General features: G+C 35.7%; 1 protein-coding gene across 1 annotated transcript; it reads right to left on the bottom strand.

Annotated features, from left to right (window-relative positions):
- Positions 1-10,580: 10,580 nt before the first annotated feature.
- On the bottom strand, positions 10,581-14,133 carry LOC129768989 (uncharacterized). The gene is made up of 2 exons (XM_055770959.1): positions 10,995-14,133; positions 10,581-10,692 (listed from the first exon to the last, which is right to left on the bottom strand). The coding sequence occupies exon 1, from the start codon at positions 12,942-12,944 to the stop codon at positions 11,892-11,894; it is 1,053 nt and encodes a 350-aa protein (XP_055626934.1). The 5' UTR covers positions 12,945-14,133; the 3' UTR covers positions 10,581-10,692; positions 10,995-11,891.
- Positions 14,134-17,854: the final 3,721 nt, after the last annotated feature.

Raw genomic sequence — 17,854 nt, 5'->3', positions numbered from 1 at the left:
GACTTGATCGATTTTTCTTCGTCAACTTGTTTCTTAAATAATAACTCTGCACTGCATAAACGTTCCAATGTGAATTTGCTATAGAATCCGATAGATGAGGTTCTGACCCACCTTCCACAAATACAGCTGGGAATGAGTTTGCAGCTAAGTTATGACGAAAAGAGAGAATCGATGTAGAGAAATCGATCAAATCACTTACACCCCTTTCATTCTAAGCCCCTAAATTATGATGACTAATTACCTACTTTTACGTAGTATTGATTGAAATTCCGAAAAGTTTGAAAAAACTTAAAACTTATTGGAACACTTTGATTTCAAATAGGGGTGGATTTTTTGCGGACATGTCTCCAGTTTTATCCATCACACTGAATTTATTTATTTTTATCTTTAACTTGTGATTTTAATGTCACTCACTTAACAGACCGCAAAGTTTTAAATTGGTAAGTATTTTGTATGAATAGGAAAAAACTAACGATAAAATTTGAAAAAAATGGCCATAAGGGTTGGAGGTATCACTTCATTCTGGAGAAGGGGTCTCTTTCCCAAAATAGTTTGAGAATACCTGCTTTATATCAATCAGTACATATATAGATTATAGATTACAGATTACAGATTCATGGCTTTCACATATAATTAACATATGTTCGAAAATTACTTTCCAATATTTATTATGACTTAATTAGGAAATAGTTTTTGTCATAACTTTTATTCGAAAGATCGCACGGCTCATGGTAGCCATGATAAGTCGAGCAAGTTTATCCGAAAATATCTTCGTTCTCGTGAAGGATTTGCCATAACTGTTTTCGATCAACTGTGTCCAGCGCCACGTTAAAGTCAAAACAAATGTGATACTCGAACCGAACCACGTACCTTATATAGTGTGTATTAACTGTACACACAAAATATATTCCAGAATTGAAGCAATCATATTTTTATGTATTGTATCATTAATTTGATTAATTGTACCACTTCGAATTTTCCTATTTTATATGGAAAAACTCGGATATAGTTTCAACATCTTTAACAAACTAGCAAAACCTTGAAACGCTTTAATTTTGAGCGTCATGCAACATTAGATTTGTCGAGACAATTATGGCAGGTGCTGACATCTGAAACACGTAAGCTGCCTACCTTAAGCAACCCCCTCGATGGAATCTGATAAATTTGGAGGTCAACCCGTGAGCTGTGCATGAACAACCGGCTCAGTTTTCACTTTTCGAAACCAAAACACGAACTGTTTAACCGCAAATCGTTGCAAACAATAGCAAATTTGAATTATTCCCAGAATAAGATTTGAAGTCATCTGAAATTCGGTTTTACCCTCCATCTCAATGCACCACTAGCGGTGTGGTCTAGCCGGTGCGCTAAGCTATATATTTCCGAGCGAGTATAGTCGTAAATAAGACATGGAACAAGCCATGATCATACGCCACCGAAAGGCGCACACACAGCCGGTGAGGCTTATTTCGGTGGTCGTTAATCCGATGGTGTGTTTCAGGGCCCATTGGAAACGGTCTCACTCTACGCGGCATTGGTCTTGCGTTGGCAGTCACCAACTTACAAAACCTCCCAAAAAGCCGATGAAAATTAAAATTCAAGAGCAATCTGCAGATATCTATCTTAATGAATGAATTATAAAGCCATTATTTGTCGTGGCCTGAAAATGAGACGAAATTATTTCGCTCGAGTCGAGAAAAATATCATTACTCCAGGGCCGTAAAATGTAAGTGTCCGAACAGAGAGTTGGTTTGCTGGATTTTTGGAAAGTTGTTAAACATTCGTTCGTTCCACTATAAAAAAAAACTTCAACTTGTGAAACGCCAGCTCTTCGACTGGATCCGATTTTATCGATCCGCGATTATCATCATAAAGCACCAGAGGCCGACTTGGAACGGCGGAACAGCGCGAACCGGTGGTGTCCCTCCCTCCTAGTGGGGATTCATACATTCGACATACAGCACACCGTGTATATGTGCGAGCATCGGATAAACAAAAAAAACATAAAAATATAAAACATTGCTGTGCGCACGCCCGTGAGACCACTCGCGCTTTTTTTCGGGGGGCGTACATTTGGGGGAGGTCTAATACAGACATTTATTTTGATAAATGGTGATAAGACACGCCCGTCCGCGAGAGGCTCTGTTATGCAAAAGAGGGGATTATACCGTTTGGTTTTCTTCGTCGGACCGGCTCCAACAATAAGGGACTAATTTTGTTTGGATAAGGCGGTTTGTTTTGGATCGATTTGTTAAAGCAGTGAAAAATATTGATATAAAAAAAAATGTTTACCATTTTTTCCGCAAATCAAATTTCTCCAGAACAGACCGATACAATGCTTTGAAAGAGCTTATGTTTTTTACTTACCATAATCTATGTCTATTTACAGTTTCCAGCCTGTGTAGAGTCAACTGTTTGGTTTAGGATCAATGATATCCTTTAGAATTCATTCTCACATTTGGAAATTAATTAACATTAAACAGTGGCTAGCTACTATGTCCACGCAACAATCATCTTGTGAAGGTAATCCCAGATAAAAAACAAATGTTTATCGATAGATAGCGATACTCTTACGCCTCAAAATGGTAACAGTGTAGTATACAACAAAAGTTATCTTAGGATAAAAAATGTACACGAATGAATTCGGCTCTGTTACAGCTGAATTGCTAAATGAGCCTAATAAAATAAATTGTTGAGATAAAAAAAGTGGCTTTACACTCTGATCCTTTTTTCAGAAACAGTTTTAACAAGCGCGATTCGGTCGAGTTTTTTGCAGGGAGCAAATTTGACTGTACACTAGAAAGTTATCAGAGAAATAAAGGTCAATTATGATTAGAAGCATAACTATCATAATTATTCCATTATAACTATTTCTTGATGATCGAATCAAGATTTCTTTTCGCATAAATTATGGTGAAAAATTATTCGAACTGTGCTCCACAGCAGGTTAAACATGTTCTGTGAATGTATATTTGGATTAGATACCACCGGAAGAAATCATGCTGGCCTACCGAAGATGTACGCAATCAACTTGCGTAATTATTAAATTAAGGACCAACTTTGTTTGTAGACAACACTCGAGCAGTGGGTGAGTGAGTGAATTCTGATAGTTAACGAAAGCATCCTACTATGCAAATTTGCCTTCTTCCTGACGAAGTTGTTTACGATCATTTATGTAAGGTTTTCATTACTTAAAAACGAGTCAGATTCTATAGTGGTAATTCGAATGCATTCAGTTATTTCTAAGAGAGACTTGGATAAATAAAACGACGCAAGGATCTCAATAAGGGAAGATTGTACTGCCCTGACCTTCCAAAATAGCAACAGCCATCCATCACATAAAATTATTGTTTTTTTGGTGACTTCGCCATAGAAATGCATCGTGTAAATCTTCAACTATGTTCTCTACCGGTCGTTACGGTTCATGAGTGTAGAAAAGATGGAAAAAAGGGACAAAATCACTCATTTTTGCAGCTATTCAATTCCCAATTTGCCAAAAGATGATGTACACCCCCAATTGTACAGGTAATGGGAGAAAATAAATGACGAGCGGAAGTCGTATATAATCTTGTTCTGGCTTCAGGTTTGATGATAATGGAATCCTTGCGATAAGATAGTGTAGCTCTGATGAGAGATGAAAAAAAAAGGAATTCGAATTGATACGTTAATAAACATAGATGTGTTACAATGGTTATGTTTTTTACATATGGTCGGTGTTACGTCAGACCGGACCATGTGACATTTTTATGTTTTCGAGAAAAACGAGCTTGAAGTTTGATGATATAAGGGGTTAGCATTAAACATTCTTAACAATTTCGATACGTTATTCCTACTATACGCATGATTTTCCAAATCTGATTAATGTGGTATGTCGCTAACGAAATGCTTAACCTAATACTATTAATAACTCAAAATTTTCAATTTTGCGACATGGTCCCCTCTAACTTAACACCTACCATATAATAAAGTGGTGTTATCAAAAAGTGATTTGGTTTTTACGCTCGATGAGCTATTTTAACCCTCCTGTACTCGCGTGCAAAATCATAACTCGTATACTCGCGCACGGTGTCACAGACCGAAAGTTTATCTTCTCTGTAATGTTGCTATTGTGTATTTTCCAGGTTATATTGGCATTTATTTAAAGAAGAGGGTATAATTGAATGAAAAAACTCCAGAAAATATGTTTTCTTCGAATGTATAACAACCTTCTGGATAGTTACCAGATAATAAAGGTTCTGGAATCTCAAGTTTTCATATTTCTAATATTCTTTGTCTCTGTGTTCTCGGTAAACAAAGAATTAATTCCTGTTTTTTATGAAGCACAAAAAAAATATGACATAAACTGATCTCTATGAACTTCCTGCGACTTGTTTTCTTATCGATATTGTACAGTCTATATATTATAAAAAAATATCCCTGAAACTGTAACTAAAAAAATATCCATAAGCCACCGATCAGTTTATAGTTTATAATTTACAATTCTTCCACGAGTGCATTTCTTTCACAAGTGTGTACATGTGTGACCATTGCATTTTACGAATAATTATACGAAAGTAAAACATTTGTATCTTTACGTAGGATTACGTCTTTCATTTCTATACCGGAGTGTAACATCAAAGTTTCGTGTCACACGTTTATTATATCTATAATTAGCACATTACACAGTTGCTATTTTTCGGCGTTAGAAGTATTCCCTTCTATACCATTGCATATGGTACATATTTACACAGTAGTCAATTATGCGTAAGAGTTTTCTATCTGTTCTTCCATTATTCAGCGGAGACAGTTGATTGATCATTGTTGAGTTATTTATAGAACAGCAGCCCGATGTGACTTGCAGAGCAGAGCAGTTGTATGGATGAATCTATCTTATTTCGACCGTGGATCGATCTCCATCGCAGATGATTGTTGCGTGGACGTAGTTATTCTGTAACAACACAAAGATGGTGAATGAGAGTCCTGAGTTTTGAACTCAAGATCGATCGCTTACTAAGCGAACGCGCAATGTGGCTACGGAGACCCCCTTTATAGTTACATTAAATTCTATTTATTCACCATATTGAGTCGGGTAGAGCCCAAGACCAATTAATATTTCAATTATTTGAATCGGATTAAACCCAGATCGTCTCATATTTTCTACTGTCTACTTTATACCTCAGCCGGGCTCAGTCCAAAACCCTGAAAGCTATAAACTGCTATAAACTCAAGACTGAACATTCATAATTAGAATTACTGTGTTGGAGATTTTAGAATTTATGAAAGCTTTGAGAACGAAAATGTGAGTAGATGGTGCGAAAGTGGCTTACAATATCAATCAACATATTAATGTTATTCAGGAAACATGGATTCAAATTGTAATACTCTCTATAGCTTTCACTGACACTCATATTAACGCCAGTATCACTTGAATTCTTCGAGGATGAAGTCGGAAACATTTGACTAATGAGTATATTTCAATGAAAATAATTTAAATTTCTATTAATCTCGTTACAATTTCAAAAGTGTCAAATATGTTAATAGATCTCCATCGTACGAATTTGAAAGACGATACATCTCGATTACTCGTTGCTATTCCATCGGACGAAGCTAATACTGAAGATAACGAGAAATTTGTGACTCGAATCCGAAAAACTTATCGAATTCAATGGTACAATTTAAAATCTGTGGAATGAAGTTGGTTCACTGTACACCTTTAAATCAGAAAATGGTAATATAAAATATACACCTTTTCATTTCTTTTTCTAAAATCACGCTCCAGACACCATACTTCATTTTATTTTTAGTGCCTCCGGAGGATGAGGAATCTCGACTAACAGAACTTTGATGCAACAAAAAATACTGCGGAAACCCATTAATCTAGAGGTAGAGTGTTAGATTAGATTAGCTACAGATAAAGTAGATAACAAGAAAACTGGAATCGCAAATAATCCTTCGAAAGTCATTGTATTCATCAATTAGATATTAGATTGCATTCATCTTTTTATTATTGTTCTCGTCAGGGAACGATGTGGTATCTTGAATTAGAGTGTAGCTCTGATGAGAGATTCCATTTTAGAATTGAAGATGATGACTCCCGGTTCATCGAAAACGGCCATACTAGACCGAAAAAGGAGTTAATGTAGTGGAGTCAGACAAAAAAAAAGTGTTAGAAAGGAAGATCGTGTTAGAGCTAAATGGCGGTAATAGCGAAGAACGGAAGCGGAAACAGAAACGAATACAATGCCAACGTCTACGGTCAACGGTCAACACGCGAACACAAACGCTCAAAGGCGTCTAATAGCACAATGATGGCGAGCGCCAGAATGAACGTATTCAACAAAAAATCGCTGTTTATAAGTTCATAAAAAATTGAAGAAAATAGATATCAAAAACGGCTATTCATAACTTTAGATAATTAATTACATACTGATACAAAAATTCAGCCAAATCGGTCGAGTAGAAATTGTAGAAATTATTGAATTATCCATCTGTAGGGTCGTTTACATCAGTGATAGGATAATGTGAAAGTCATGACCAAAACAAAAGAGCAAGACTCTACCACTCACTGACAAATTTCGAGAAGGTTTATATAATTACTAAGGGACTCGCATTCGCATTCGCGGATAATCGAGGTTCTACTGTATTGAAATATCGTTTTAGGACAACATTTCTGAATGCATAAGCTTCCTAAAAATTCAAAACACAAAAAATCGTTTTTTTGACGTAGGACTACGTCTAACCGGAAGATATAGGGGGAGAAATGGAAATCTAGGCACTGAACAAGTAGGAAAAAATGCAAGATTTGGAACGCTTATAACTCGAGCATTTCTCAATAGATCGCAAAGGTTTTTGCATCAATTGATAGGAAATATATCTACGCATCTATCATAACGAATAACATTTCATTTTTCTTGAGATAAATAATTGAATAATTGTGAAATATCAAGCATTGTCCAAATACACTATGTGCCCATTTTTGATTGGTCCATTTTGTGCTCCTCAAATCGTACCGACCAAAACGGGCAACCAGAGCAGCAGCGAAATAGAATGAAGCACGATTGGAAAGGAAAAAGAAAAAAATGAGGGAAACATTGGTCGCAGTCTCACACATGCGTAATTCTCGAGCCAGCCAGTCAGCTTAAAAATCCCCTCTCCGCTGCCGTAACGATCATTCTCATCCGAACCGTACACCACATCGTTTCGCATCACCTCACATCAACAAACCAACACAAGCAGCCATGGTTGGATATGGCAAAAGAGGAAAAGTGAAGGGAAAGGCAAAATCCCGCTCGAACCGTGGTGGTCTGCAATTTCCCGTAGGTGTATCCGCCAATTGCACCGGAAAAGGTAGCTAGGTCGAGCGTGTTAGTACCTGTGTACCAGTCCACCTAGCCGGCGTTATATAGTTTCGGCCGCCGGAGTGATCGAGTTGGCTGGCAAAGCTGCTCGCGACGATAAGAAAACCTGCGTTCGGAACATAACACATTCGGTTCGGCGGACATCAAGACAACAGGCAGTTGCAGCGAATGGCGAGTGGCAAACGCAATCGCAAAACGGCATCAGGTAGCAGAAGAAAAAAGTTTGTTCTTTATACAAACTGCTTTGGTGGCAAATCCAGAACAAGGCGGCATCGAAGGCGTTCGAAATGGTTTTTTTCAAAACCACGAGTACTAAGTTTTCTAAATTGGAACCATTCCATAAAACAAGGCGCTTTTCAGGGCCATTAAACCTTCCAAAAAAGAGTTTAGGAAATAAAGTTCAATGCTTTCTAAAACATTATCCAAAATAATAATAAAACACAAATTGATGTTTTCATAATTTGTTTGCCAGGATTTGATGAGTATGTGAGTTTGGCAGTTGTTCTGAGCTTATTGATAGTTGGGGACTTTCCTGATTATTCAATTTTCACCAATTCTTAAATTGTTTCCAGATTGAAAGTACAGTAATCTACAATTAGTTCGACATTTAGCTAATTGGACGGACATGTAATGCGATTTATTTAGTTGGACATTTTTGTAAACATAGAGATCCAAATTATGATCCCACATTGAAAGTCGACACTGTACCACTGTCATCGCAAATGTTCAATTACAGGTTAAAATTACCTCCAATCCGGCACTGAGTGGTGGTAATGCGACGTGCCATTGAATGTAATTTACTGTAAAATATGTCACAAGCTGGAATGGAAGAAATTTTCCAACTGTGAAAGCTGTGGCGAGTGACAACAAATCGCTAAACAGGAAGGTTTAGCCGAACAAGATGGGAATATCGAGTGATAACAAAAACACAACACCAAAGGTTCTTTTCAGAACCATTAACATATTCATAAAGAGTAAACAGTAAACTAATCCATTTTTCAGGTAGATAGGTAGGTATTCACGTAGGTGAAGAAAATAAAACAATATATTTAAAATATATATTTAACAAAAGCTGTCCCCTTTGCATAGTCCTACGTCACTCCGGTTATGTCCCCGACATTACCCACCCGTCTTTTTTTTCTCATGGAAGGGAAAATTGTTAGTGGGAATGGTTACGACTAATCAGGATTCACTGTGGTGAGTGATGTGATTCTGAACACGCGAACTCTCAACTATTCATCGAAACGAGGTTTCGAAAATAATATCCAATCTGACCTGAGAAGGTCACTGAGAAAATTCGTTTAAAAACTCTCGAACGATATATTTTCATTCATTAATCGTATAACATTTCTTTTTTTTTCAATTGTCTCGACCGAGGATGTTTTTGGCATCCTGAGAAGATCACAGAGGGAACTCCTGACTTAGGGGTTTATTCATTTATTTCTTTGCATAATAACCATGGATAACAGCTATTACAACCATCCTCATTAGCGGCTTTGAACCCTCAGCTCTTGTTCTCAATAGTTCTTTTTCGGGCATGCTACTATAGAGATCCGTCATTCGCAAGCACAGTTTACCCTGTAAATAAACATCGACAATAGATAAGTATTGCGAACGCCCGAGCGGTCTTAGTCTTTTTCTTTCAATTTATTAACGGAAAACACGACCGTTCTTCACTGTGTCTAGATACTAACCGTTTTATTTTCTATCTTAAAAAATTATATACAAGTTTTTCTTGCATCTATTACCTCTTCGTTATACTTCGAAGTATAATAAAGGAAAAACGAACTTGCGATAACTTCGCCACTATCGTGAAATCATACCCTATCTCTTGTTTTTAGAATACAATAAACAAAACGCACTTGCGATAAGCTCGCTGCTATCGTAACACCAAAGCATAGACAAAAATTCCTATCTTAAAACTAGACCTATGATTCACACGATCCACAAACAAGGATCGTCAAGAGAGATGTATTTATTTATTCGGGATCTACCCGAGCCTATCATAAAATGTATTCTATGATTCATACGATCCGCACAAAGGATTGTGCGATAAAGATATGTTTCACCATATGGAATTCACCATTCACCTCGATCGGTCCCTATCACAAACATGGGTAAACAAATCCGTCTCTTGTTATGAGGTCGCTGCATCTCCCCCTACTCAATGAGTTTTAGGGGAAACTAGATGAGTTTTCCCTAAAATTGGTTCGAAAGGTTAGATTTCCTATCTACCTGCTAATATTGTTATCAACCTTCTTTTTTTTATAAATATATTGCAATTTTTTTTTTATATGAATGTGTATAACTGTTAAAAATATATTCTTGTTTATTATAATATTTGTATACTTCATCTACAGTTTTCGTGTATATGTTATTATTATTATTTTTGTAAATTTTGTCTACTTTTGTAATTAGCTAGTTTCTTGTGCATCTTCCTGTAAATTTATTTTTGTTATTAACTGTAAATAGAATTATTCATTATTTATTAAACGGTATTATTTATTTAATTATATTTTTTTGTATACATTTTCGTGAACTCATATATAAATCATATATATATATATTCTTTTTTCCAATTCTTCGTTGTTAGTGTCCATTCGCTGACTGGCTGGTCATCTTCCGCTGTGACTTATCATTTGGTTGGTCTCTGATACTAGGTATGGGTTGCTGCTCATCTTCTTCCGTGTTGTACTGTCTTATCCATCTTTCTCCACTGTTGCATTTCCTTAGGTCCTATTCCTGAACAATCTTTAAAACGGTCCATAAGTCCATCACGCCATCGTTGAAATGAAATCGACGTCAATAACGCATTTTTGTTTACCCGTTTCATTTGCTTCTCTGGTTGTATTTTTTTGTTATTTCAGCAATCTAGGCTTCCCATTCATCTGGTGTCATCTCTTTTGAATCACCTTTCGTCACTATTTTAGTACAATCTTTAATTGAATCAGAGTTATTTTCTTTATCATTGTCAATCTCCGGCCATATATAATCAGTTTTGAGATTGCTGTAATTTTTTTTCGTCAACATTGAATGGCTCTGCCCAATTATGGAATCCAGTTTCATCACAATTTCTACAGCTTCTTCTTCAGTTTTCTTAGTTACATATTTGCTGATCTGATTCACTTTTTGCACGACTCTCGAATCGCTTCCCGTTTTCGCTCCGTCGTCCCACAGCACCCAACACCATTGACCATGGACCTTCCGCATGACTCGTCGTCCTCTTCTTGTGACCATTCAGCTGGGATGCCGAATCGTTCTTCTTCCCTTCAGCGCTGTGCTAAGTTTTATCCTTGCCTCGCCTGGCCACGTCTCGCTCCTCGTCGGAAATCCATTTCCATGGTTCCAGTCTGATCATCTTACGACATATAATTATACAATTTTGTTGTTCATACATTGTTTTGTCTTTTTTTTAACTTTGTCAATTTTATTTTTTTTCGTATTTCTAACTTTTAAGCAAATTGTCAATAAAATTAATTACAGTTTTCAAAAGTGTTTAGCATATACATATTTCACTTTTATAATACTAACAATTTATCGGTTACTTTCATCTCATTCATTAACTCATTGTTTTTTTTCATAATTTCTCTCTTTATCTTTTTTTTTCATATCCAGTTATTAAACTCTATGGAACATAAATTTTTTTAATTTTTTTTTCACCTTCTTACCATTCCTCTGTTGACAGACAGATATCTCTCTTCCTCTTCTTCACGGATGTGGAATGTCACTCCAGTCCCGGTTTTGAAAATAAACTGTGGATGCGGTCTCTCTCCCCTCTTTTTGTAGGTCCTAGGTGGGATCTGTGAAAATACTTAGTTTGTTCTATTTAGTATAGGCAGGAAAAAATTAAATAAATTTTACATCAAAATATAGTAGATAACTTGTTATTGTAGATATTGTAGATAGCATATTACCTATATTTCTTTATATATGAGAGGTTTACCTCTTTACTTTTATATTTTCGCTTATATTACTCCTTTTTCATAATGGCACACTATAAATACATTTCTTTTTCATCATTCGATATATTCGTTTACACTCCGGGGGTGCCTCCCTTGTCCATTCATTCTGTATTTTCTTATTCTTTTAATACAATATACACAATCATGTTGCATTACGTTATTTTATATATATATATTTTTTTGTCATCCCATTTTTTTACGCCTTCCTGTTCCGAACCATGTTGTTCAGAATACATTATTTTCATATATCATTTCATATTATTTTCATTAATACAAATTGATATTTCTTAATTTTGTTTGTTTCGCTTCGTAAATTTACCTCTTCTTTTTATTTTATTTCATATATTACTTAATTCTTTTTTTCATCTTTCTCTGTTTTATATATACTTGAAGATTCACTTTTGTCATTTTCTTTTAAATTCAGAGAAAAAAATATGCATTCACACGCATAAAATAATCGATAATTACTTTTTCCATATATTAATAATGTATTCCTTCTTTTGTAACTCTCATTCATCTCATTCAAACAATTGTAATATTGCAAAATTTTCGTGCTTTTCGTTGTTCACTAGCGAACTGTTTGATATCGTTATTATTATTGTTCCCCAATGATGGTCGTGGCCACGTACTTAGTATTTTTCTTAACTTCCAGAACGTTTTTATATAAATCAAACATATTAATTAGTCTCTTAATTTCCTGGTCTTTCGTTTCCATAGTCGATTTATTTTGATTTAATTCTGCCCTCAATGTGTCGATTTCTATTTCTTTATTGTTAGTAGAAATGATAAGCTCTGTTTTTTCATCTTTCAAAATGTTCATTTCTGTTTCTAAGTGTTTGATTAATGTGTTCAGTTCATGATTCCTTTTCATCCATTTATCCAGTTGCATATTCCCTTCCTTGATTCTCCTTTTCTCTTGATTAAAGACGAGCTCATTTTCCTGGAGCATTGTTCTCAATTTCAGGACCTCTTTAGACGTTTCCCTGTTTGTTTCTTCTAAACGGGAGTTTTTTTCCGCTAGCTGTAATTTTACACACTCCGAATCTCGCAGTTTTGTTTCGTATTCCTCAAAACTGGTTTTCCATTTGTGGATGTTTTCCCTGTCTACCTTCTTCGACTCGGTGAGCTGCTTTTTCAGGCGCTCTATTTTCTTCTCTAGCAATTGTTTGTCGTTCTTGATATTTAAATGTGAATTTTTCAGATCTTTGAACATTTTTTTCAGTCGACCGATCTCTTGAAAACTATTGTCAACTTTTACTTTCAAATTATTTTTCTCGCGAATTTCTCGCTCCAATGTTGTTTCCAATTTATGTTTTAATTGTTTCAGCTCTTCAAAATTATTTACCTTATTCAATAATTGACATTTCTCCTCTTGAAGATTTTGTATATCCACCTTCATCTGGTGCTTGTCATTTTCAAGCTCTAAAATTCTTCGTTCAAATACGATGAATTTAGATTCCAGTTTATTATTAAGTTCGTTGCAAATTTCAACCGAGCTTATGAGTTTATTCAATCTGCCGCCAGTTTGTTCTGCTAAAGCATGTTTGCTTTTCCATTCGGCGACATCTTTTGAAATGTTATTTTTGATACTAAAAAGTCGTTCTTTCAACTTTCGTGTGAACCGGTTGTATGATGATACGAAATCCATTTTGAGCTTGAGCTTGAGCTTGAGCTTGGGTAGACTGTACAATTCGTAGTTGCTCTCCGTGATTGACCTGAACCAACCAAATTGCACAAAGAACACACAGAATGACGCTTGGGACTAGCAAATCATTCTCGTTGTGCAATTTTCGGTGATTCGAGCTTTAAATGGTCAATAACGACGCCGGCCACGTCCTTACAGTCACCAGGGGAAGGAAAGGAATGTTAGTATGATATTCGCCGCCCGAAGGTCAGAAGGGTCGCCTCTATAGCGTGGTTCCCTAGCGTTTATCAAGGAAGGGATAATTGTTAGTGGGAAGTGGTAAGAATCAGGATTCACTGTGGTAAGTGATGTGATTATGTAAACGCAATCTATTGAATGGAACTAAATTTTGAAAATCTCATATCTCAACACGCGGCAGAGATCTTTAGGTATCCTGAGAAGGAAAACTTGTAACATTAATTAGATTTTAAATTTTTCTGCACATATTTGTTATCGAAATCCAATCGCAACTGCGAAGTTTTAACTGTGGGGAAACCTGAGAAGGTAACCGAGAGAACTCATCTAGAAACAATCACCCTCAATTAGAGTATAAATTAACACACTAAAGCTACTATGTTCATACTAGTTCCATATTTTGGTTAAATTTGATGAACCTCTGTGCGAAAATGGGGCCACTCGAATCGTATGCAATCGCGAGAAGTAAACAGCTACACAGAATTGCACCGCCAGGCCAGACCAAGCGAACAAAATAGCTCGTCTCCTTACCTTAGCTATCGTACAATCAAACCATATGTACTCGGATTCAACATAACTGCACTCAAGGCTACGTTGACAGTGGATCCGAGCTCACACAAAAATTTGACTGCACAACTGACGAAAAAAAAACAAACCACTCTGCCCGCTCGAAGCAGCAAGTCCGAACAAAGCGAGGGAAAGCAATGCATCCACACCAATATCATTCAATGCAGCTGCAATCCCACGACCTTAACATCTCGTACGGCCACCTCTCGCACACAGTCGCATCCACCATCACAGTACACGAGAGTGTGTGTATGAACACTGAATCTGATTTTAAAATCCGAGTTCCTCGACCCTTTGAAAAAAAGGCTCAACATAGAATCGACGAGGAAAGACATTTGAAATTATAATTCTGCAACCACCTTATTTGGAATCCAGAATTAAAAAAAAAACAACATAGTTTATAGTACAGCAAAAACTCGAAAAAAAGAGAAAAAAATAAATACAAATACATACAAACACATATACAAACATTTGCGAACAGTAGGGTTGAGTGACCAAATCCTTCTCCTCCATTTTCCAAGTCCTTCTGTATGCAGAGAATAATATTTTTTGGCAACAATACAAGCTAATCACAATCTACACAAACTACTTTAGATACGCAACATAAAGTGAATTCTGACAACTCCATAATGTGAGGCACATCCTGGAGTTCAGAGTCAGTCATTTCAAGATGAATTCAAATGGCAGCTTACATTGCAACTGCTGCAGCCCAGTTAACGAAACCGAACATTAGGACGCACTCGCTAGAGAGGATGATGAATCTCACTCACAATCAATCCGCCACTCGCTCAAAAACACGCTACACACACACCGATGATACGAAATCCATTTTGAATACTTAAACAGTAAAATGATTCAAAATTATCATGTGATAAATGCCTCCAATAATATATTTTCCTTCTTCTAAAATCTTGAAAATTTTAATCTATTTTCACAAAAAAACATTACTCAGACAATTTCACAGAATTAAAATTTCTGTTCATCTTTATTGACTTTTCCCAAATATCAAGTGAGATGATCAATTGATGTTTTTTTATTCGATTTCAAACTTCATTTCTACCATAATTTGTACCAAAAATCTTTCATGACCCTTTCCATCTTCTTACTAAAATACTCTCATTCACAGATGAACAAGTCAGCAAAATTACGTTTCTCTGCATTGAAACATTTATACATTAAGGAAAGTTTAATGAAACTCCTTATTTAAATTTGGATATTATTTAAGAAAATCACCTGGCATTATTTTTCCGGTTCCGTATTAAAAGTATCAGTAGGGAATAAAAACTTTCACTAGTTATTTATGCCCTTACTTGTTATTCACTGTTCCTTCCTTCAACAATTTTTACTTCCCTTGTACTATTTATTTTCTTCCGTGTCACATGGAGATACGATGATGAAGTCAATATTTCCAAGTGGGTGCAAAGTGAAACTATATTCATAAGGGTGTATTGAAAGAATTACTTGATTTTCTTTATAAAGCGTAAACCGCTTTATTCTATTATATAGAACATAAAAAGAACAATAAAGAAAAAAACAGCGTAATCTCGGCTCGAGAAGAGTTATACGAGCATAATATAATAAGGATATTAGGAGAGTGAAAAATCGAACACTTACCATATTGTGAATATTCCGGAGAACCACATAGTGCTTAAACGTAAAGCTCTTCTAATTTTCCACGTGGTTCCATTTCTTATTCCCGCTACATGATTTCCTTTTTAATAATCACTTCTTTGCGGCGTACTATTTTGCCATGTACTTATTATTTAGTTTATTTCACTTGACTTGACAAGGACCAAAAAAAATTCTCCACACACTTTCCGTTGTAATACACTTCGCTCAGAACTTGCACTCTTACACACTATGTTAAGTTACTTATTTCACTTAATAATTAATAACTAACGCGTTCGCGAACCGCTGTCACCACATGCGAACGCCCGAGCGGTCTTAGGCTTTTTCTTTCAATTTATTAACGGAAAACACGACCGTTCTTCACTGTGTCTAGATACTAACCGTTTTATTTTCTATCTTAAAAAATTATATACAAGTTTTTCTTGCATCTATTACCTCTTCGTTATACTTCGAAGTATAATAAAAGAAAAACGAACTTGCGATAACTTCGCCACTATCGTGAAATTATACCCTATCTCTTGTTTTTAGAATACAATAAACAAAACGCACTTGCGATAAGCTCGCCGCTATCGTAACACCAAAGCATAGACAAAAATTCCTATCTTAAAACTAGACCTATGATTCACACGATCCACAAACAAGGATCGTCAAGAGAGATGTATTTATTTATTCGGGATCTACCCGAGCCTATCATAAAATGTATTCTATGATTCGCAAGATCCGCACAAAGGATTGTGCGATAAAGATATGTTTCACCATATGGAATTCACCATTCACCTCGATCGGTCCCTATCACAAACATGGGTAAACAAATCCGTCTCTTGTTATGAGATCGCTGCAGTATGATGGAAACGGAGCGAAATATTGACCAAATAGCGCTGCAAAAATTAGCATAAAAAATAAGTGGGTTATATCTATGATACAACCGCAAGGTTGACGTAGAACTACCGTTGGTTTAGTAATAATTTCTTTATATTGCTGAAGTTATTAATTGAATGCGCGTTGTGTTCGTATCCGCTAGAAACCCACATTCTGGAATGCAGAAACGCATGCGGGTACAAAAGTACCCCTACTTGCATGAATGAAAACAATAAAGGTTTTAAACTTGAAAGTTCCCCCACCTCTAGTATCTGTGAAGACGACTTTCCCAGGCTCCTTGATTTTGGAATGCGTCTTGGAGAAACACATTCATTCCGGTATGCAGATGTGCCCCCGACATGTATGTATTCGAAATGCCGATTCCGCCAGGCTATTCGGTTTTGAAGTCCGTGTTTGTAGAAACACATCCCGGTATGCACGCATGCAAGCGAGTACGAGGTTCCTTGGTTTACAAGTCTGTGTTGGGGAAACCGTATTCCACTGTTACTCTGGTTGTTCCTTTTGGTCGGTACAATTTGAGGAGCACAAGTCGGGACAATCAAATTGTGGAATTTGGCGCGTTTGGATAATGCTTCACCTTTGACAATTATTCAATTGTTTATCTAAGGATTTTTTTTAATTAGAAATACAAAAAAGAAAAAAAAATTATTTATTGTGAAAGATTCGTAGAAATATTTCCTATCAAAAGATACAAACATCTTTACGATCTGTTAAGAAATGCTTGAGCATTTCTTCTTCGAGCATTCAAAGTCTTTCATTTTTTTTCGACATGTTCAGATTTGTGTTGAGATTTTCATAAAAAACAAATACAATCAATAATTACGAAAACGTGATTCTGTTTTTTTTTTTGCGAGCGTAATATTTTTTTCAAAGAATTAGCTGTTGGCTTCAATTTGATATGTAGATCTCAGAATCGGTTCAGTTGTTCAAAAGTTATGATTCTTTGAAAAAAAATCTTTAGAAAAAAGATTTCAAAAAAATTATGTTTCGAACCACCCTAAAATGGAAATGGGGAAAAAATTAAATAATAGGGGTTTAATATTTTGCGATAAGGAACAAAACTACAAATTTTCACGAAAATTCGAAAATCACTGTATCGGTTTGGCAAGAAATGGCTGTATATGTTTTTTTGTTTTTTTTCTCCATTGTGTGACATAATTGCAATACCTTTCTGGTAAACTCTGCCATTTCAAATGATTTGAGATTTACGCACTTGCATCACAAATTATCAATTACGACTAAACTATTCCATCGAAGCAGCAAAAACAACGCGTCTCTCTGCATGCCTGAATACTTTGAAGTTATTATCAGTTAATCATCGATTACTTGACGTCACGGCCAGCTTGGGAAAAGGCCATTCGATTAACCCAATTCATGATACAGATTGCATATCGTCGCCACACAAAACATATATTTAATTGATTGCTAAACATGCATCATGCGTCATTTATGTTTCGGAACTGGAACTGAGAATTAAATTTCTAAACAAGTAATAATCTTTGTAAATTTCATCATTCAAATTTATTCCCTCCAGCTTCAATATATTTTTATACAGATTTCATATGGTTCAATAACTTTTTCTAGCTTATTTTAAGAAACTCTAC

Source organism: Toxorhynchites rutilus, chromosome 2, assembly GCF_029784135.1.
Source record: "Toxorhynchites rutilus septentrionalis strain SRP chromosome 2, ASM2978413v1, whole genome shotgun sequence".
NCBI lineage: Eukaryota > Metazoa > Arthropoda > Insecta > Diptera > Culicidae > Toxorhynchites > Toxorhynchites rutilus.
The sequence above is the reverse complement of the archived record's forward strand: the minus strand, read 5'-3'. Positions and strand labels throughout refer to the sequence as shown.